The sequence below is a fragment of the Bactrocera latifrons genome, unplaced genomic scaffold, assembly GCF_001853355.1.
Source record: "Bactrocera latifrons isolate USDA-ARS-PBARC rearing strain unplaced genomic scaffold, ASM185335v1 scaffold_398, whole genome shotgun sequence".
In the NCBI taxonomy this organism is placed as follows: Eukaryota; Metazoa; Arthropoda; class Insecta; order Diptera; family Tephritidae; genus Bactrocera; species Bactrocera latifrons.
In genome coordinates, this window is record NW_017537043.1 from 181229 (window position 1) to 205062 (window position 23834).

Genomic DNA, 23834 nt, shown 5'->3' on the forward strand with positions numbered 1-23834 from the left:
AGGCTCGACGAGTAATTCGGGTGTGGATATTAGATTGAGGTCGTTGATCAGGGCTATGCATTGCATGAGGGTGGACTGTTTGTTCGATGCATTCATCCTAGTTGTAGACGTGTCGAGCATGTTGAAAAAGGTTTTGTTCCTATTATGGAAAATCCTAGGTAGAAGCATCATGGTATTATATTTAGTTCTTTGCTGGATGTTCGGTAGGCCTGCTTCGGCTAAAACGGCTCTGATCGGAGAGGTGGGGAACGCGCGTATGCTTCTTCTTCCTGCTGTGTGGTAAGGCGCTTGGATGCATGCAAGGTGARABTTTGCGCAGTGACCATATATCGCGAGTCCAAAATCAATTTTTGATAACATCAGTGCTTTTACAATATTTACAAGTTTTGACATATGTATATGACAGTGCTTAGATGATAAATACTTAAWAATKTTAAGTCTAGATATTAAATTTATTCTAACATATTTACAATGTTMCTTRTAAGTTAGTTTTTTATCAAAAATTATACCAAGTATTCTGAGTGTACTAGTGTGAGGAATTTGGGTATTAGAAAGGGATAGGATAGGAAAGGTGCATTTATGTTTTCTGCAGATGTGGAAGGTTGATCTTTTGTTAGCTGAGATTTTACATCCAGAGGTTTTTGACCAGTTGGATATGTCATCTAGAATTCTCGTGAARGTTTCTGTCATTAGYGTAAGGTCTTTGAGAGCGGAAAATATTAGAACGTCATCAGCGTACATTAAATGCTCAACCGTATCATATTGGGATAATAGGAAGCTGAGTTCATAAAAAGCAATTTTAAATAAGGTGACTGAAATAGGTGAGCCTTGTGGCACGCCGTTGTGTCTTTACTATATGTTAGAGTTTTGATTATTTACGCTGACAAACATTTAACGATTCAGGAGGAAGGCTCTAAAAAACTGTAGATTTTGTCTCCAACGCACCAGCGTCCTAATTCTAAAACTATATGTGCACCAATTCTGTCGAAAGCCTTTTCAAAATCTAGACTAAGGACGGACAGTTGGTTTCTTGCAGAGAGCGTTGTCGAAGCACAGTGTTCAAGATACAGAAGTGGGTCGATGACACCGAGGACTTTTTGAAATGCGAATTGGTTAGAACTTATCAACCCTTTTTTCTTGGCGTACCACATAATTCTCACGGATATAATTTTTTCAAGCACCTTAGATATACAGRGTATTAGGGATATAGGTCTAAAGTTGGGGACGGAAGGGCTGTTTTTGTTAGGTTTAGGGATAGGTATAACAACAGCTTTTTTCCAATCTTGAGGAAGGGTGCTTTTATCAAAAATTCTGTTATACAAGGATAGGAGTCGGAGTTTAAGGGTATGAGGAAGGTTTTTGAGGAGGGAGTAGGATATTTTATCCGGGCCTGGAGAGCTACCCGACATAGTAGAAATAGTCGAGTCGAATTCATGAAGTGAGATTGCTGACTCGATTAGGGCTACAGCTTCCCGCAAGGTGACGGGTTGTGGTAGGTTTTAGGAATAATTATATTACTGAGAGAGTTGAAATCCATGTGGAAATTAGAATTTGGAGAAGCATTAGACCATGAATTTGCAAAGTGTTCAGCAATCTCTTTGGGGTCGTAGATAGGGCCTTGTGTAGAGTGGATAAAATCAATTTTATGGTGTTTAGATGCGCCCGACAGAGTTTTTATATCCGACCAAACCTTTTTAGGACTAGAGGTAGGCTTAATGTTAGCTGTAAATTTTACAAACGATTGTCTTTTTGCATTTTTTAATTCCTTTCGAAAAGTGACATTGGCTTCTTTTGTATTGTATTAAGTTGTTGATTGTGCGGTTGTGTTTGTAGGTAACGCTTGTTTTCTATTTCTTAACACAGATAACATTTTAGACCAATATGGAAGCTGTGTGGAAAACTGTTTAATATTAGTTTGGGTAATGGCTAAGTGTGCAGCTGAGAGTATAACAGATTTTATTGTGGATGCTTCCGCGTTTATGTTGCTTTTTCTAGAATAAAAGAGGAGATAAGTGAACAATACTTAGCCCAATCAGCTTTCTCAGTTAAGAATTTTGCTCTCGGTTTAACGGTATGTAAACTATGAGTAGACAGGGTGGGTACGATGGGGAAATGGTCACTATTATGTAAATCTTTTAATGTCAGGGACGAAAGTTTAGGAGCAATTGAGGCCGATGAAAGGACAATGTCTACGTGGGTGACCAAATTATGTGTGAAGAAGTGTGTTGGTTGTCCATCATTTAGAACGACAAGGCTTTTTGCATGTATGCTGTCTTCTAACTCCTGACCTCTGCGGTTTGTAGAACTAGAGCCCCAAAGAGGGCTCCAGGCGTTGAAATCGCCCAAAATTATAGATGGTGTAGAAAAGAAATCGGCGATCTTTATGATTTCTCTGGAGTTAAAATTTTGGTGCGGTGGTATGTAGCACGTAATTACCGAAAATTTAAAGCCTATGTCGATTTCCACTACTAGGGTGGCTATGTTGGAGGAAATGGGAATTTGTTTATGTATAACAGATTTTTTTTATGAAGATGGCTATTCCTTGTTTAGCTGTTTTATTGCGGGGGAGATTATAAAAGTAACCTACGTAGTTGTTGGGAGTGTAAGCTGATTTATTAGCGGGGAGGTGTGTTCTTGTAGTCCGATAATGTGTGGTGAAAATTGATTGATAACGAGGTTAAGGTCAACGTAGTTGTTAAGTAGACCATTCAAATTCCATTGAAGAATAGGCACAGTCTATTCAGAACTGAGAGTATCAATTTGTGCGGAGGGTGAGTGGGAGGTTGAGTTGTTAAGGTGAGTAATAAAGTTGGAGATGAGTGGGATCGTTGAAGCGTAGTCGAGAGTCGTCCTTGAAGAGTCATCGACTGCCGTTGAGGTTGGTAATGAGTTTAATGAGTAAATGTTGTTTGTTGAGTTTGGTGAATTTGTTTGTTTTGGATTTGGTTCTATGTTATTATTTGAGCTGAGAGAGGGAGTAACTGTCTGAATTTCAGGTTCTGTTGTTGTTTTCTTTTTATTGTCGTTGTCTTTGTTGGTTGAGTTGTTTAATATGTTACAGAATGAGGGAGATGAAGAAGTAAAWGTTGGTGGAGTTTGCAATTTATGTATGTTTACTGCTTCGCGATATGAGCATTTGCTGTCTGTTTGGATAGTGATTATTTTTTTTTTTTTGCCTGAGCAATTTATGCAAAAGGAACGGGTGCATGGTGGAGGGTGGGGTGGCAAAGCACATGTGTCACATACAGGGGGCTTATTACAACGTTTTTTGGTGTGACCAAGAACTTGGCAGTTTTTGCACCTCATAGGATTAGCATAGTAAGGTCTTACTTTTGTTTTGTACCACGAGATGTCGATATGTTCCGGTAAGTAGTACAAGTCGAATGTAAGAAGAACTACTCYGCTCGGAACAGATTGACCATTTACATACTTGGGGAATTTGTAGATGGACGACACACCCTGTTCCTTCAGCTTTTCAACTATTTCTACGTCAGGAATGTCATTTAAGCATGGAGCGTAAACCTTCCTTTGCTAGAGTTAAGATTGTGTAAGTCAGTTTTGACGTTGCAAACTCCTAATAGTTGTTTTGTAGACGTGAACTTTTTGGCTATGATGTTGTTTTTCACAAGTAGAAGTAGGTTTCCGTCCCGTAGCTCGCTGTTTTTTTTTATTATTTCAGAGATTATGTTTAATAAGGCTTTATGGATTGCGAAACAGGAGTATTTGTTTAGAGGTTTGTTCGTGTCTTACCACCAAATATTTGGGATGGTCTTTTGCTTTTGTTGGTAGAGTGGGGAAGATGTCAAATTTTGTCGCTTTGGTTTTTTTTCTTTTTGGTTCGGGACTAGAATCTAACAGGGCGAACCTATTATTTCCCAGTTGGGTCCTTTGCAGTTGACTGTATTGAAGAGTTAGAGAAATCACTATAGAAAGAAGAAAAAGTAAATTGCAAAACACGTGATACGAATTAGCTCGTAGGCGCGCTGTACAAAGTAGACACCGCAAATACTGAGAGAACAACCATATGCGTCGAATTACAGTCGATGACTGCTTTCAATTTTAGTAAGCCGGAATTTCGAAAATCGTTCTATTAGGTATCAATATTAAAAAAAAGTAAGGAAGGGCTACGTTCGGGGTTATCGAATACTTCAATCGCTTGCAACTTGATTCAATCAATTTTTTTCAGACATACTTTATAAAAACGGATTTTCTTCGAATAATAGATATTGATTTACCACTCAGTCACCGACTAGCACGCTTGTTAAACAGTACATAATCTGTTTTCCTCTACCATCAATTCTCTTTTCTCACGCGTTGCACACCAGTGCATAGTGTATTTGTTTTTTTTTTCGCTACTTCTATACATTTAGTGCTTTGTAAACACACGTGCTTGACTAAACTTTTGATATGAGATGGTCCCCGGGGCCCCAATAACTCGGGGGCAATAGATTTGCACTATTGTCACCGAGCCCTCGTGCAAAACGAAAAAACCAGCAAACGGTATTGAAGAATTGCCTGTAACAAAAAAAGATAGCCCCAAATTTCTTGTGATAAAATCTAAAGACGAAAATAAACCAGTAAGTAGCTACTCCGTTTTTGCGGTGCACAAATCACTTCTGGCTATAAGCATAGAAATAAACAAAATTACTCCTCTACGCCATTCTTAAATCAAGTTCCAGAGGACGAGATTATTGAAGAATTCAATCAATACAACGCCACTAACGTCCACAAGTTCACGCGCATAACTGAAGGAGTCGTAAAGCCAACCGGAGCAGTACTACTATCATTCGACACCTATTTTTTACCGGAAAAAATTGACATAGCCTGGGAAATATGCACTGTGCGGCCATATTTTCCAAACCCGATGCGATGCAAAATGGGCATACAATGAGAATGTGCAAAAACGCACCCGCCTGCGTCTCTTGCAACCTACCTCCCCACCAACCAGAAAACTGCATCAGAACATCATGTGCAAATTGTTTCGGAGAACATGCAGCCTCGGCCAACACATTCCCCAAATATTCTCAAAATAAAAACTGAGAAAAAATGTTCTATGCGCGAGGCGTTAAAATTACACAAAATACAAAATCCAAACCCAGTCACAAATTCCGTTTCATTCGCCCAAACAACAAAAATACAGGACAATTCTACAGCACAAGTAAATACACATAATCTGCTTGATTCCAACAACTCTACTTCAGAAGCGCCTAATATTACGCAAGAAACCGTCAAAGCAAAGCAAAAATTTTTAACAGAACTCAACGCTCAGCCACCAAATAAAACTAATCTGACAACAACAACTAATTCAACAAAAGATCGTACTATTGTTACATTAAATCAACACAACAACTACGGTAGCGAGAAAACGTCGAAAACAGAAACTGAAAAAGAAGCAGATCACCACATGGATACCGACACGTCTACGTCTACAACAAATACCATGAATAGAGCAATAAGCAAAGGGAGTCCCAGCGTACTGAGACGTTCACCTATAAAAAAAAAACAACAGTGCCAAGCAACTTAAACTTAAACATGCTTTAGACATCCCAATTATCATTTATTTTATAAGTTATATTATATTAGAAACAAGTGTTTAAATTTTTTTTTTTTTTGATATTTTATTTACAATTGAAATGTCATTAAAAATCATACAGTGGAATTTGAAAGGATATGGCAACAATTACAATGTGTTAAAGCAATTGATTAAAGATCTTAACCCCCATATAATTTGCCTTCAATAGACCCACATACCTTTTCAAGTAACTAGCACTATAATCCCCAAGACGTATATTGGTTACTTCTATAATGACAGTAAAAACAGATATGCGAAGCAGCGGATCGCAATACTAATAAAATGGAATACTCCGCACAAACGTGTAGCTATAAATACAAATATTCTATCAATAGCCATAGAATGCATCTCCTCACACCCTTCTCAATAATAAATGCATACATCCCACCAAGTCAAACATTTTCCGACAAAGACATAAGAGATCTACTCCATCAGACCCAGGCTCCAACGCTACTACTAGGTGATTTCAATGCGTGGAGTCCCTTTTTTGGTTCAGCCACTACCAATGCTAGAGGTGCACAACTAGAAAATGTTAAATTCGCGGAGAATCTGATTGTGCTAAACAACGAGTCAGCCACGCACTTTTCTACACACAGAACGTTCACCCACGTCGATATGACTATGGTTTCATCTCAACTAAGTCCTAAATGTTGGTGGAAAATCCTTAACTTCCTTTATGGAAGCGACCATTACCCAATTCTAACAGAATTACAAAATAATTTAAACGTACAGAACCCGAAGAGATCTCCAAAATTCTTGACATACTTTGCAAAATGGGATCAATTCCAGACACACTGTCTAGAGTCGATACAAGAGTGGCACCTTATAAACATTCACCAAGAAGCAGCCACAATTACCAAGATAATTAGAACAGCAGCCTACAAAACGATTCCTCAAAGCAACCCAAAGGGGCATAAATCAAGCTCAATATGGTGGAATAACGAGCTTAGTCTATTACGTACAAATAAACAACAACTTTGGCAGGTTTATAAAAACTCTTGTAACATTGTCAACCTTATCGCTTACAAAAAGGCAAACGCCCATTTCTAAAAACGGGTCAAAGAAGCAAAACGGAAATCTATATCTGAATTCACCGAAACTATTAATCCAAACTCATCGCCACAAAAGATCTGGGCAAGAATCAAGACGCTCACTGGTATTCCAAGAACTCCCATTATTGCGATACGTCACCTAATGTAGTTTTTCTTGAAAAATAATTTAATAAGTCACAACCAGTCAGCATTTAAAAAGAAATATGGAACCATTGACACACTCCTCCACCTACAACACTTTATCGCCGATACGCTCTCAACCTCATCACATCACAGTGTTAGCTACTGACTTCGAAAAAGCGTATGATCGCATTGGCATTCATGTCATTTTAAATCAACTCGAAGAGTGGAAAATTGGGAAAAAGATATTTCAAGTCATAAAATCGTTTATGACTGGACGGGCATTCCAAGTTAATATCAACGGACAGCTTTCAAAACCTTTTCCACTCAATAACGGCATACCCCAAGGCTCCCCTTTATCGGTTGTCCTATTTATGATAGCCTTTGAGCAAATAAATAGAATAACAATAAACTACGAAAATATCAATTTAAATATTTATGCAGACGACGCCTTAAAAATACATTTTTAAAGCTACTACTCGAACTCAAACAATGGGGATTAAGATCTGGAGCCACCCTTGCTTATGAAAAGTGCAAAATTTTGCACATCTGTCGAAAACAAGGCTGCCCCGCAATTGATATCAATGTTGAGCTCACTAACATTCAAAATGTAAAAAACTTAAAAATATTAGGCATTGTATTTTATTCTAAATATTCTTTCAAAGAGCACTGTCAGCAGTTAAGAAAAAGTCTAACTACCAGGCTTAATATTATTAAATACTTATCATTAAAAAACCAAAAATGCTATCAAAAATAGATTATGGACTCCCTATTTACGGGTGGTGCGGCTTGACGTAGTTTGAACGCTTTCTCCACTTCAACAGTTAAATGTATGTTAGCAGAAGCAGGTCTCCCCTCCATTGTTGAAAGGCGCGACCTCGCTACGTGGAATCTGATCCCAAAGTTTATTAATACCACAAATAAAACGCTATTCAACATATTCCGTCACGCTGCATCCCACAAACGCAACTACTCCACCAAATCTACTATTCGTCGGTGCATATCCTATTACAAAGAACTAGAGATTCAAATACCCCCAATGGGCAATCAAATTTGTAAGCAAGCGCCTTGGTCGCTACCACAATCTTCTGCATCCGAGCTTTTACACACCTACCCTAAAGCACACACAAGTAACGAATGCTTTAAACAACTACTCATTGAGCACTTTAACAGTAGGCAGATGATCAATTGGATTCCCATATTTACAGATGGATCAAAAACTGACCACAGTACAACATTCGGTGTAGTGCACCAAAATGGAACACTCATAACACCGGTTAGCTCCCATTGCACTGTTCTATTTGTACAGCAGAAGCAGTCGAGGTACTACAAGCCGCAGAATTTGCAACTAAAAACAAAGGGCACTTCGTTATTTGCACAGATAGTATGTCTGAAACTCCGAATCTTTTGGGCTTTTGGGCATAAGGGCATCCCAGGCAACGAGTTTGCTGACGAAGCGGCCAAAAACGCAGTCTCAACACCATGTCTAACTTTTAAGCAAGGATTTACAGAAGATGATAAATAGACACCTCCGTAACAAACAAATTTCAGACTGGTCCCATTATCATCATCTTTACTAACATTCTTCAACCTGTATGCCCGTATTGTCCAAACCGCCTAACTGTCCAACACATCCTGGACTATTGCCCAAACCTATCGGCGCTTCGAGCAAAGAATTTTGGTACCACTGTACCGTCAGCTCTACTAAATGAAATTAACATCGGAAACGTTAAAAAAGTAATAAAATATATCAACGATATTAATCTGAGCAGCAAAATTTAAACCAGTTTTAACCAAATCAAATATATTACAATATAAATATGTTAAATACAGAATATAAGAACAGCACTCGTATATAAAAAAAAAAGGAATTGTAAACATTTAATCGCACCGTAGGCCCTCGTAGCTAGTGTGTATTTACTCAAGTTAGTTTAGTATTTCATATTACTCTAATAAATAATAATAATAATAAGCTTTACCACTGTTCAAGAAGATAAAAAGTTCGCAGTAAGAACTGGAACACATATTCGGTACATAAGGGTTGAGCAGTTTTAGTACGATTTGAATAATTATTGGTTATATGGTGGCACATCTCATAGATACTATTCGTGCAAAGTTTTATCCGGATACAATGATTGGTTCTTGATTGCCGAAAAGTGAAAGAATCACCTTGAATTTAAATTTTAATATACGAATATCAAGATAATATTACCTACCGAATTTGGTTGAAATTGACTTAATTTTTTCAACAGTTTTTGTCCGCAGATGCTACTTTAATTGTCTGTGCCAATTTACACTTTTGTATCTTTATTTTGTGCTTAGATATGGCACTGGTTTGATTAATGGCATTTTGTGGAGGTGGCAGTGGCCCGATTACGACCATCTACTAATTTTTATTCAATGTATCGCTTGCACGGGCTTTTCTCATCGTCTTGATCATTTATACTATATATATATTTACACCGTTAGGTTATAAGAGCATGAAACCATTTCTTATGAATGACCAATTCAAATACTCTAAATTTATTTATACATAAGGGTTTACAGAAACGTTAATAGGCTAAAATCAAATTGTAAATATTTTTCTTTCATTTCAAACTACTATTTACTTACAGAGAACGGAAAGCTGAACGGTCGACCGCAACGGCATATCCGGAGGCAACGCTTTATGCTTCGCTTGACAGGTATATTCCATAAAATCATCATCTGCACTTGGTTTTATATTTAATGTCGATTTTGTAGTGTAGCGTTTTGGGGAAGTCTCTTCAATTTTATCAACACGACCTAAAAATATGGAATGGAACAGATCTTAGAAATCTTTTTCTAATCACCATATCACGCAATCCAACGTAGCAAAGCTAACAGTAGGAGATCGGATCTCCAAGATCCTACCATAGTACGACCATCACCCATCGTATTACGGGATGAAAATATTTTTTATATAAAATTTATTACATTAAAATATTAATTTCGAGGAGGTTGACTGGAAATTGTGATGCAAAGTGTAATTAGTTAATAATTAAAAAGATTTTTTTTAAACATTACACTCACTCTCTTACGTAATAAACTGTAGACTAATCGAAAGTATATAGCTTATAGAATATGCAAACACTGGGTTGTCTTCTTTTTCCCGGTGCAATTATTAGGTAGGCAGGTACATTCAGGTAAATTCACAATAGTGATTCGCAACTATCCACTTACGCGATAAACCTGATTGTCGATTTTTAAAAACCGAAATATTCATCCGGCTGAATACTTGCGAATAGTAGAAGATCCCACCATAGTACGATATTTATACATATCTTTATATATATATAATTATCTTTATATTGATATAAAGTTTATCGAGTAAGTGGATAGTTGCAAGTCACTGTTGTCAATTTACCTGTATGTAAGGAAATACGAAATATTGTTTAGGCTAGAGGGGAAACAGTGGCCGAGCGTCTAACAGATATATGAGCGCTCGGGTTTTGACGCGCGATTTCTCGGTTTTTCAATTTAATGAATTTTCCTAATTGGCGGACAGGATAGAAAAAAACTATACGCCATTTGGAGTTGGGGCAAAGTTGATTATCTTTGGTATTAAATTATCTTCTATTTAAACTCAAAAAAAAACTAAGAATAGTCAAGTTTGAATATATTCTAAATCTTGTAGAATTTTACACTATTTTTGAAATTTTCTTAGTTTATTATTAAAATTAACAAATATGAATCTCTTTGAATTATTTGTTTCAGATAGAGATTGAGATGCATCGGGCAATTGCTTCCCAAATGCAAAATATAATATAAAATATTTTGTATAACAAAAAAATTACGAATGATGTTTAAACACAATTGACAACCTAATATAACTATAAACACTAAGAGTTTGCCTTTAATAAATTATTTCTTTTTCCACTTCATTCTAAATTTTGCCTTTTCAAAATATGCAGGGTAGAAAAAAATTTTAATTTTGATAAATAAAACTGAAATTTATTAAAATTGAATTTAACAATAAAATATGGATCCACTAACTGCCTAGGAGAATGGAGTCATGTGTAGAAGTTCACGCAAGTGAGGAAAGTTCTCTGATCGCCATTCACTTAGGAGTGGCCAGAAATGATTCTTTTAAATATGACTCAAGCAGCTCACGACTTCCGGTCCTTGACCAAGTATCCTCTAGGTAGCCTCAGAACATCCGTTTGAAGACGAGCTAAAGTGAGAAGGCGACATATCCCCTGCATAGGGTTGTGCACTGGGTTTGGGGCCCGCCTCGTAAAAAAACACCCCCAATGAAAAGGAACAACCAGCCTCGTATGAGAGACCCCACTTTTGATGACGACCATGGCAAACGAAATAAGGACTACGAATTGAGGGCATGCACCTTTAATGCCCGGTCCCTTAATTGGGAAGGTGCCTTTGCCCAGCTGGTTGATGTCTTCGTGAAAATGAAGGCTGACATCACCGATGTCCAAGAAATACGATATACGTCACAAGGACAGCGACGAGTAGGTCCTTGTGGCATTTACTACAGTAGCCATATAAAGGAGCGCAAGTTTGGTGTGGGATTCGTGGCGGGAGAGAGACTCCGTTGCCGAATACTATCATTCACTCCGGTGAATGAACGTCTCGCCACAATTCGCATCAAAGCGAGGTTCTTCAACATATCGTCCCAACGGATGAGAAGGACGATGTGACCAAAGATGCCTTTTATAAGTGCTTGGAAAGCACTTATGAGAGCTGTCCCCGCCACGATGTCAAAATCGTGCTTGGCGACTTTAAAGCAAGGGTGGGCAAAGAAGGTATCTTTGGCACTACGATCGGTAGATTCAGCCTCCACTGCGAAACATCCCCAAATAGGTTGAAGCTGATCGACTTCACCGGGGCCCGAAATATGGTTATCTGTAGTACTAGATCCCAGCATAAGAAGATTCATCAAGCTACCTGGCTGTCTCCGGATCGAAAATCCACCAACCAGATCGATCAAGTTGTGATAGACAGAGGAAACGTGTCCAGTGTTTTAGATGTGTGTGCCCTCCGAAGCCCTAACACCGACTCGGACCACTATCTTTTTTCAGTCTAGATTCGCACCAGCCTCTGTGCAGAAAAAACGCACGCCAACAAACACAAAAAAGGTTCGACGTCAAGAACCTGCAATCACAACAGACAGGCGAACGATTTTCTACTCAGCTTGCACTCCCGCTCTCTGAGAGCACTCGTCAACAACTCGGTATAAGGGAACTAGGACGGCATTTCAAACTCTTTACGTGCAGCTGCAACCGAAACCATTGGTTTCCGGAAAATGCAAAAGAACAGCTGGTACGACGAGGAGTGCCCTGCCGCAGTGGAGAGAAAACAGGCGGCCTACCTCGCAACGTTACGATCGACCACAACACGTGCGGGATGGGATGAATACCGAGAGTTAAAGAGGGAAGTGAGACGCATTTTCAGACAGATAAAGAAAGAGGCCAAATGCATGAATATGAAGAGCTTGATAAGCTGGCCGAYWGKGGTAATGCTCGAAAATTCTACGAAAAAATGCGGTGGCTTACAGAAGGTTTCAAGACCGGAACATACTCTTGCAGAACCCCAAAGGTGATCTAGTCAGCGATGATCAGAGCATACTTAAATTATGGAGGGAACACTTATCCAGCCTGGTGAATGGCAGCCCGATTCCCCAATCGATAATGATGGAGCAGACGTTCCATTGCTTGACCATGAAGAACTTCGAACAGCAATTACCCGTCTGAAGAACAACAAAGATACAGGAGCCGATGGCTTAGCGGGCGAGCTATTCAAACAAGGCGGCGAAGAACTGATAAGGAGCTTCTTTGTAAAAGATGGTCGGACGATAGCATGCCCAAAGTTTGAAATTTAAGTGTGCTATCCACAATCCATAAAAAAAGGACCCCACAATCTGCATCAGCTACCGTGGGATAAGCCTCCCCAACATCGCATATAAAGTTCTTTCGAGCGTATTGTGTGAAAGATTAAAGCCCATCGTCAACAGACTGATTGGGCTTTATCAGTGTGGCTTTAGACCTGGCAATCAACAACCGACCAGATATTCACCGTGCGCCAAATCATGGAAAATACCCGTGAAAGGAGAATTGACGGACATCACCTCCTCGTCGATTTCGAAGCTGCTTTCGACAGAACGAAAAGGATCTGCCTTTATGCCGCAATGTCTGAATTTGGTATTCCCGCAAAACTTATACGGCTGAGTAAATTGACATTGGGCAACACCAAAAGCTCCGTCAGGTTTGGGAAAGACCTATACAAGCTGTTCGATAATAAACGAAGTTTCAGATAAAGCGACTCTCTATCGTGCGACTTCTTCAACCTGATGCTGGAGAAAATAATTCGAGCTGCAGAACTTAATCGAGCAGATACAACCTTTTGTAAGAGTGTACAGCTGCTGACGTATGCCGATGATATTGATATCTATATCTATGTCCTATATGGTGCAGAGGCTTGGACGATGACTTTCGAGAGAAAAGTTCTGTGAAATTTTATGGTCCTTTGCGTGTTGGCCACGGCGAATATCGCATTCGATGGAACGTTGAGCTGTATGAGATATATGACGACATTGACATAGTTCAGCGAATTAAAAGACAGCGGCTACGCTGGCTAGGTCATGTTGTCCGAATGGACGAAAACACTCCAGCCCTGAAAGTATTCGACGCTGTACCCGCGGGGGAAGCAGAGGAAGAGGAAGACCTCCACTCCTTTGGAAGGAGCAGGTGGAGAAGGACCTGGCTATGCTTGGAATCCAATTGCGCGCTGTTGTTAACTGGGCTATAATAGCGTAAGCGGTGTCTACGCCAATTAAGAAGAAGTAGAAGAACTGCCACACTACGTTTTTGGAACTTACGTTCGGAATTATTCGATTTGTATGATAGCTTACCCGAAGAAACAGCATATGATGGATTGCGTGATAAGGCTGAAAGTAATATGATTTTTAAAGAATAAAATTATTTAAATGTGTATTTTATAAGCATAATTTCACTTTGCTATAACTGTCTTTTGACATTTAAGAAAATTAAGTATTTATTTAACGTATTAATTATAACATTCTAACTTAGTATTATAATATCTGTTAAACTACCTGCAAGTTCAGGGTAGACGTGTTCAAAGCAGGGCTAAAGGCCCTGTTCAAAACACTTCATATTTTAATGACACGGAAGTTTATTCTAAACACTAAAATTTTGAAGTTATTGATATTATATACAAGCTGCGTTCTAATGTAAACAGGACTTAAAGAAACAGATCAAATGGCTTTTTCGGCAAAATCAATTTATTTTATTCAAAATAGTCTCCTTCTCATTCAATACAGCGTTTAGCACGGTCCCAAAGCATGTCGAACGAGTGTTTTAGCTCGTTGACCGGTATGGCCGCCAGTATGCCATTGCAAGCCTTTTGAATGACCTTTACGTCTGCATAACGCTTTCCTTTCACGGGCAAATGTATTTTGCCGAAAAGGAAGAAGTCGCACGGTGCCATAACAGTCGAATACGGGGAGTGGTTACTGATTATAATGCAGTGGTCGGCATTTCATAGCAAAGTTTTGCACACTAACTTCACACGTACGCTTACGCTCTATCGTTCAGTCGTTGTCGAGGCAGCAACGAATTAACATCGCGCAAGACTATTGCGCAAAACAAAATATGCCCTGCGAGAAATATTTTTTTATTCTAAATGCCTTTGGTGCCATGCAATGCCTTTTATGTTCCAAGTCTTTTAAAGATAATAGGGAATATATCCTTAAAATACATTTTGTTAATTTTCATTATATTATTAATTATTTAGATGAAAAAGAACGAAAATGTTTTTTAAAGAAAAAATATATATTTGTTTGCAAAAAATAACTGCAGAACTTCTTATTTATCTGTTTATTATTTGCTCTGAGGTTTGAATAATCGTTTATTTATACATAGCTTTTAGTTTTATTGAATATTTTCACATATTTTTGCTCCAACGTAGTGAAAACATATTTAATTTTAAAATTTTATTGAACAAGTGTTTACTTTATAGTTTTGCTTACAAAATTTGCTTAATTTTAATTCCAATTTCTCACTGGGCTACTTTTTTCGTGCTCACCAACACAGTAACAGATCCTCTCATGCCGACCACTGTTATAATGTGATTTTTGGTCAGTCAATTTGTGTGGAACAAACCGTGCACACACCATTTGTAAGCAGAAATGTTCGGTCGAAATGCGATAAATCGATGATTTGGAGATGTTCAATTCCATTTCCATGAATTTCAATGATGATTTCGGTTGATTTTTGAGGAATTCACGCACAGTTTCGATGGAATGTCCGGTCATTGCGGATTTTTATTGGCCACATGTTGATCGTCATTAATTTTCGCACGACCACTTCAAACGTTGAAACCACTCGTGCACTCTGCTACGGGATAGGCAATCATCGCCATAAACTTCCAATTTTAAAACAAAATTTAATGTTGGCTCTTCGCACCAAGCTCATTTTCGCACCGATAATAGAAACATATTGACATTTAAAACGCAATAACTTCACTTCCAATGAATGAAATGTCATGAAATACTCACTGCACAATCGATAAAGATAGAAGATTCTAACGCACCAGTCGACATATAGATCTCGCAACCAAGGGGCGCTAGATTCAAAAAGTCCTGTTTACTTTGCAAGGCACCTTGTAAGTATGTACATATAACTTATTCAATGATCGACATGTTTGGCATACGGTTTGTCAGAAAAAGGAAAATCATTGTTTGTAGAATATAGTAGTTGGAGGTATTATTGACCCGTTTTAACAAGTCTCATACTAATAAAATATTACCCGAGTTTCTTTAAGGTCTTCACCAATCATATGGAGTAAAGTCAGCCGAATATTTTTTACATGTGGCTCAAGCAGCACACGACTTCCAGTTTTTGACCAAGTATCCTCTGGGTAGCCTCAGAACATCCGTTTGAAGGCGAAATAAAACCAGCATAGGGTTGCGCGCTAGGTTTGGGATCCGCCACGTAAAACAAACCCCCAATGAAAATTAAAAATCAGCCTCGAATAAGAGACCCCCCTTTGATGATGACCATGGCCAACGAATTGAGCGATTGTACCTGGAGTGTCCCGTCCATTAATTGCGAAGGTGCCGCTGCCAGCTGGTTGATGTCTTCGTGAAAATAAAGTCTGACATCACCGACGTCCAAGAAATTCGACGGACGGGACAAGGACTGAGACGAGTAGGTCCTTTTGGCATTTACTATAGTGGCCATATAAAGGAGCGCAAGTTTGGCGTAAGATTCGTGGTGGTAGAGAGACTCCATCGCCGAGTACAATCATTCACTCAGGTGAATGAATTCTAGCCACAATCCGCATTAAAGCGAAATTCTTCAACATATCGCTCATTTGCGCTCGGAAAAAAAGGACGATGTGACCAAAGATGTCTTCTATGAGCGCTTGGAGCCCACCTATGAGTTGTGCTCCCACCACGATGTAAAAATCGTCTTTAACGCCAGGGGAGACAAAGAAGGTATCTTAGGCACTACGGTCGGTAAATTCAGTCTCCACAAGGAAACATCCCCAAATGGGTTGAGGCAGATCGACTTCGCCGGGGCCCGAAATATGGTTATTTGTGGTACTAGATTCCAGCACAATAAAATATATCAAGTTACCTGGCTGTCTCCGGATCGAAAATCCATCAACCAGATCGATCATGTTGTGATAGACGGAAGACACATCTCCAGTGTTCTAGGCGAGCGTGCGCTCCGAGGTTGCAGTCAAGATTCGCACCCGCCTCTATGCGGCAAAAAACGCACGTCAACAAGCACAAGGTATGTTCGATGTGGAGAAACTGCAATCACAACAGACAGCTGAACGATTTTCTACTCGGCAGGTGTGCACTCTCTGAGAGCACAGCTCGGTAACTATGGGAAACCATTGGTTTTCGGAAAATGCAAAAGAACAGCTGATGCGATGAGGAGTGCCGTGTCACAGTGGAGAGAAAACAGACTGCCTACCTCGCAACGTTGCTCTTACTCTTGTAGAACCCCCCAAGGTGATCTAGTCACCGATGGCGAGAGAATATTTAAATTATGGAGGGAACACTTATCCAGTGTGCTGAATGGCAGTGAACGTACAACGCCAGGAGAAGGCGAACCCGATTCACCAATCGATGATGATGGTACAGAAGTTCAATTGCTCGATCATTGAGAAGTTCGAATAGCAACTACCCGCCTGAAGAAGAACAAAGCTGCGGGGACGATGGATTGACAGCCGATCTATTCAAACACGGCGGCGAGAAATTTATAAGAAACATGCATCAGTTTCTTTGTAAAATATGGTATGAAAGCTTGCTCAACGATTGGAATTGAAGTGTGCTCTGGCCAATCCACAAAAAGGTTGACCCCACAATCTGCGCCAACTATCGTAGGATTAGCCTCCTCAACATCGCGTATAAGGTGCTATCGAGCGTATTGTGTGAAAGAATAAAACCCAGCGTCAACAAACTGAATGGACCTTATCAGTGTGGCTTTAGACCTGGCAAATCAAAATCCGTAAACTGAGCAACACCCAAAGCTCCGTCAGGTTCGGGAAGGACCTCTTCGAGGCGTTCGAAACCAAACGAGGTTTCAGACAATTCGATTCCCTATCGTGGGACTTCTTCAATCTGCTGCTGGAGAAAATAATTCGAGCTGCAGAACTTAATCGAGCAGGTACAATCTTTCTTTCCAGACTGGATAAGAAAGCAAAGCAAATGGGTCTGGCAGTGAACGAGGGCAAGACGAAATATCTCCTGTCATCAAACAAACAGTCGTCGCACTCGCAACTTGGCTCTCACGTCACTGTTGGCAGTCATATCTTTAAAGTTGTAGATAGTTTCGTCTATCTTGGAAGCAGCATAATCAGCACCAACAATGTCCGCCTGTAAATGCAATCTCAGGATAACTCTTGCCAACAGGTGCTACTTCGGACTGAGTAGGCAATTGAAAAGTAAAGGCCTCTCTCGACGAACAAAAACCAAACTCTATAAGTCGCGCATAGTTCCCGTCCTGCTAAATGGTGCAGAGGCGTGGACGATGACCTCAAGTGATGAGTCGACGTTGAGAGTTTTCTAGAGAAAAGTTCTGCGAAAAATTTATGGTAGAGCGGCTACGCTGGCGAGGTCATGTGGTCCGAATGGACGGAAACAATCCAGCTCTGAAAGTATTCGAAGCTGTACCCGCCGGAGGAAGAAGAGGAAGAGGAAGACGTCCACTCCGTTTGAAGGAGCAGGTGGAGAAGAACCTGGCTTCGGTCACTTAACTCATTCGATCCGAACGGGACCCGTGTATCCCAGTGTATTTTCAAAGATATCTAGCGTAGAAAATAAGTGGTTAAAAAAGGTTAAATTAGTCCCATTTCTTAGCTTATACTATTATTAACGATATTTTTTTACATTCGTGGTATTTTAAATAGTAAACAAATGTTCATTTGCCAAAATAGAGCGAATGGTTGGACGCGTATTTTATAATTCGCAGTGAATTTTGTGACAATTTTATCTTTACAGTTTCTAAATCGGCTGAGACCTTAATAAATAGTTGTGGTAGTGTTCTTGTGGTGAGTACTAATATTTTATTGTATTTCTGTAATTATTGGTAAGTATAAGTTTGTGGGATATATGTGTCCCATAAGTATTCTTGTAGGGCTAAAAATTTCCTCACACATTTATTGACAACATTTTAAATCAATTAATAATTTTGATATATATGTACATGTCTACCGTCGCATGGAAATGCGACTGCATCATACGACACCCACATGACAAAAGTGAAATATGAACAAATTGTTGAGACGATTCAGTTTTTAGACTCGAAAAATATTCATATGAACACATTCATATGACGACGATAAATTGATCGATCAGTTGGCAAATTTTAATGTGTTCGTGTAATTGAAAAAAGAGCATAGATAATATGATACGAGACTTTAGCATTGGCTTTCTTTTTCTCTCAAACGCGTTCCCTGATTATTTGACAGCAATGGAGATCAGGGAATTTCTGACAGTTGATTTCAGAAAAGGCGGGATGCCAGAAGTGAATCGTTATAAACACCTGACGAAATTAGTGTGAAATGAAACTTCAGTGAACTATGAGAACATATTTTGGCAAAATAAATGTTTATGTAAATTAATTAAGGATTTTGCATTTTAGCATTTATATATGTATGCATTTTCAAAGTGTTTAATTTAGTGTTTTGTATAATTTATTAAATACGAAATCGAATATTTTTCAACAGTGGCATCATTTTCAAATGTTATAAAAAATGCGACTTTTGACAGTTCTCTCTCGAATCAAAGAGTCTCGTATCATATTATCCATGAAAAGAGGACCGAGAAATACGAGCTTTGCGCGCAATCTGTTAATGACCAGTTACTATACTTTAAAGCTAATAAGAAGGCTGATTAGTTTTCCGAAGTCTTGATAATAGTTCAGTATTTGTTGTCTATCCCTGGTCACAACGCAAATTGCAAGTGAATTTTTTCCGTAATCAATACACAGTGGAGTAACGAGCGTAACCGCCTCTCAGTTGAGGCCGTTAAGAATATTGTACTTTTTCAATATAACTTCCTATAAATGAATTGTAAGAATTTTCACATATGTAACAGGACTGACTTTGACTGAGACCGATATGGTAACCCTATATATGGGATGAGTCCAATTTAACCCATTTTCAACATAAAAACATATTATTATCACAAAAGGATTCTCTGCGAATTTCAATTAAATATCTCGCTCATTCGGTATAGAGTCCGCATCAGCTGACTTCGCAATTAAGCGGACATTAAAAACACTATTTGTGCAGTATCGGTCGGGTAGGTCCCAAGATATCTGATTTCCGCTAAATGTGGGCGGTACCACGTCCATCGACCAATTTTTTCAACGGGTCCCATAAAGCCCTCTTTTACCATTATGGATGTAAAATTAAATTTTCCTGCCGCATTTAGTTATGTATTTATCTATATATCAGCGACCCCACCAATTTTCACATTATTCCAAACAGTGTCGAAAAGATGTGTTTGGAGGTTTAGCTTAAATGGTTTATATTAGGTAGTCGAAAAAGTCTTTTGTCAATAGATGTCTTTCTAGTTGTATGTATCCAGTGCTGCCAATCACACTGTGTCATATCATATTGTATTGGAAAGATGAGATTTTAAGCGACAATTAACCAAAAAAAATTAAATTCGGGAAGTTTAAAAAAGTTAGAGCTGTTCAAAAATGAGTGAATAGGAATAATTCCACGCAAGTGGTAAATGGATCAAATACGACAATAATGTGCGAGAAAGATCATGGTACAAGCGTGGTGAAGCTCAACAAAAGCCAATATTGGCGCCTCAAAAGGTTATGCGGAGTGTTTGGTAAAATTGAAAAGGAATCATTCACTAGCTGCTCCAGCCTGGTCAAACGATTGAAATCTCAAATCTAATTATATTATTATTAAATATACTATATATATATCACCAACTTATTACAATTAGAAATCGAGCAACGTTAATGCGCTTTACATAATGTTCAATAATAACAACGTACCGCAAAATCAATAAGAGCATTTTTTCCAAAGATTTAGATATATATTTAATATCGAAATTCGAAGTACAATATTTCGATTTTGTAGGAGTTTTTTCTGACGACAAAATCTCCCAAAAAATTGGTTCAATACCCAAGTACATGGTAAATATGCTTAACGCCAATAAATAAGCCTTGGTTTTTATTGGAGGAATTCTACAGAAAGCTATGTCGGTTCATTTGGAAGACATGTCAAAATATATTCATATCATACAGAAATAACTTTAGTATTTATTAATTACCTTCTTTATATTCCACGTTCCCACGAAACCAGATGATTTGTGCGGCTGGCTTTGCATTTCCAACAACACAGTTCAATGATAAATCTTGATTTTCCCTTACCTCTACTTTCGAATTCTGAGTATAGCCTTGTATTTCAATATAGCCAGGTGGTGCTGAATAAAGAACATATCCAGATATAAGAATAATAGTTAAAAACAATAATGTTAGTATAAAAAGATTGAATAGAATTTTAAAATTTGAAATGATTTTTGATTTACATATTTCATCGTAAAGGAGGAGATCGACTTGTTTTTTAATCTAAATCTCGAACCGCAGTTTTGACAGAGTGTAGTTTTTTGTTAAAAAAACATTCAGGGGTGTTGTGTAATCCAAGACAGAATTTCTTAGTTGCCAGAATTGCAAACCTGCCTGCTTTAGGAGCTTCAAAAAATCTATTATTTTTTTGCATAAATCTCTTTAAAAATTATCTAAGAATATGTCCCCAAAGTTATAGATGGAACTAGCGCCCTTTTAGCAGATATACGAGGTGTGTTCAAAAAGTATCGCGAATTTTGAATTTTCGCGGGTTACGTATATTCGAGTTTCGAATTTTTTGTGGCGTTATGTTGGTACTCATGTCTCATGAATGTTCATTTAATTGTTGACAGCTGCTTTGCTTGCACGTGTTTTGGATCGTCTTCGATTTATACCTATTCAAAAAAATGGATCAAAACCTGTATCAAATTTTGTGTGAAAAACGAAATTAAGTGCGTGGGTGCATTCCGAATGTTGACTGTGGCATACTTTATCTTGTTCCCTAAACTGAAGAGGCCCATGAGAGGACGACGTTACGCTTTTCTTGACGAGATAAAGGCGGCATCGAAGGAGGAGCTGAAGTAGATAAAAAAAATGATTTTCGAAGTGCTTCTAAGATTGGGAAAACCGTTGGAACAAGTGTATAATATCTCATGGGGATTTCTTTGAATAAATAATTTAAAAAAAACACAACATTCGCGATACTTTTTGAACACACCTCGTATGAGCGCATGGGCAGAAAGCGAAAACTTTGTCATGCGACTTCTTGGTTTTTCATTTTTAAGACTTTTCTTAATTGGCGGGCAGGATAGAAAAAACTAAACGTCGTATGGAATTGGGGCAAAGTTTATTATCTTTGGCATTCAATTATCTTCTATTTAAACCAACAAAAAAAACTAAGGAATGTTAAGTTTGAACATATGTTTAAACATCATAAAGTAAATTTTTTTAATTTTAAATTTTTAGTAGTAATGGACATGGAAACTACCGTTCCTATTACTAAATTACCGGGGTCTAATCCCAAATATCGGATTAAAAAATTAAAAGTAAATTTTTGATTACAAAAACGGAAAAAAATTAAACTTAATCTTAAAAACCGAAATAAGAAAAGGTTAATCCAAACTCTATAGTATTTTAAAATTAAACAAATATATTCACATTTTGGTATTAAAAGTAATATTTTCATTTCACAAAATTGGAATTAAAAATTTAGAAATATTTCAATTAAAAAGTGAGAATTTAATTTTCTTCCTCTAAATATTTTAATGAAAAAATTGAAAAATATTTAATTATTTACTATTGTTTGTTCTCTNAATAAAGCTATACTAGGGCGTATATATATTTGAGTCCCATATAACTTACAAATTTAGGCGGAAATACGTTTTTCCTGATTTTTTGAAATTTTAAGAAAAAGATTCAACTAGAACATAAGTTATAAACAGGAGATTCACTCCTTGAGTTTTTGGTTTCCGATAAAAATATTTCAAGGTATTGAATGAATATATTTTAAAAATGATGTTTTTACTAACAAAATCGTTTATCAACCAACGCTTTGAAAATAAGAAAGCTGTGAAATGAATTTTGATATATTCGATACAAACACTTCTTTCGTAAGAGGAAGCACACTTCGTATCGACCCAATCTTCTATAAATGAATCATCTATTTTTAAAATATTGACATATAAGTATGTAGTTGTACAATTGTGTCATTTTGGATATCCTAAGTGAACAAATATGAAAAGAGTTAAGAATTTTCCATTGGGAAAAAATTATGAATATATAGTTGCCAACGTCTGCTTTTCTATGAATTATTGCCACATCAAAAAAATATGGTATAAAAAATTAGAAATGCAATAATAAAATTTTTAATTATGTCCGTTATTACAATTATATTGTATAGTCCAACATTATTAGTACAGCCTCTGATCTTTAATTCTTTATTATTGTTTGTTGAGATTGAGAAACAGAAACTAGGCTAAATATAATATAACAATAATCACAAACCAAAAATTAAAACATTTTTTAAACATAAAATGGAAAATTGAGAAGGTTTGGATTAATTAATGACTTTACAGTCATGGTTATTATGTATTTCTTATGAATTTTTTACATAAAAAGTATTATACTGCTAAATTTTCGTAGTCAATCCACACAAGCTTTTAGTATTTTACTTACCTATGACTGTTAACTTTGCATTTGCTCGTATGGCTGAGTGAAGACGTGCTGGTCCCACTTGGCACTGATACTCCGCATCGTCAGTAATAGACGCATTCGATATTCGTAGATTATATACACCTTGATTTCGATCACCCAGCACCGAATAACGTGGAAACCCAGGAATAACAGCTGAGAACCCTAGTGCAAACCCGTCTTTTGTCCATTGCACAGCGCCTGCTTTATTAGATACTTCGCAGCGCATCATAGCTTCCGCACCTTCTAATACTTGTAGATCATATGGGGTTACTCTGAACTTCTGTTGCTGAGCCAGTATCGGTGGGGGTAACACCATTAACAGCAGAATTAACAAATATACTAAAATAAAGGAATAAGTTAACATGAATTCATTGTATAATAATATTCAGTCTATAATTATTTGTTTTTCTATTAAGATGTTTAAATGAAGGATTCTTCCATCAACGAAAGGATTTAGGATTAAATTACTGTTTTTTATACAATAAAAATCAAAAACTTATCTTTTACATTTTCTATTAAAAACTGTCTTCTATCAACTTGATCTTATTTGGGCATTCAAAATAGTTCGTCTTTTTTTTTTTGTATAAAAAATCAGTAGTTGGCATCTAGACAACAATTAGGCTTAGTTCTAAAAGTGTATTTAATAAATATTCAAGATAAGATATTGATTAAAATGTTTAGATTTTCCGTTTTTATACTCTTGCAACAAAGTTGCTAAAGAGAGTATTATAGTTTTGTTCACATAACGGTTGTTTGTAAGTCCTAAAACTAAAAGAGTCAGATATAGGGTTATAT

General features: G+C 37.5%; 1 protein-coding gene across 6 annotated transcripts in view; it reads right to left on the reverse strand.

The window, feature by feature from the left end:
• Window positions 1–23834, reverse strand: part of LOC108972350 (nephrin) — a 99406-nt gene that overhangs the window by 69980 nt on the left and 5592 nt on the right. For all 6 annotated transcript variants that reach the window (XM_018938892.1, XM_018938894.1, XM_018938893.1 and 3 more), the window contains exons 3-5: window positions 23022–23378; window positions 20552–20704; window positions 9358–9528 (exon numbers count right to left, since the gene is read on the reverse strand). In XM_018938892.1, coding sequence (XP_018794437.1) covers window positions 9358–9528; window positions 20552–20704; window positions 23022–23378 — 681 coding nt within the window. The remainder of the gene's footprint in view (window positions 1–9357; window positions 9529–20551; window positions 20705–23021; window positions 23379–23834) is intronic.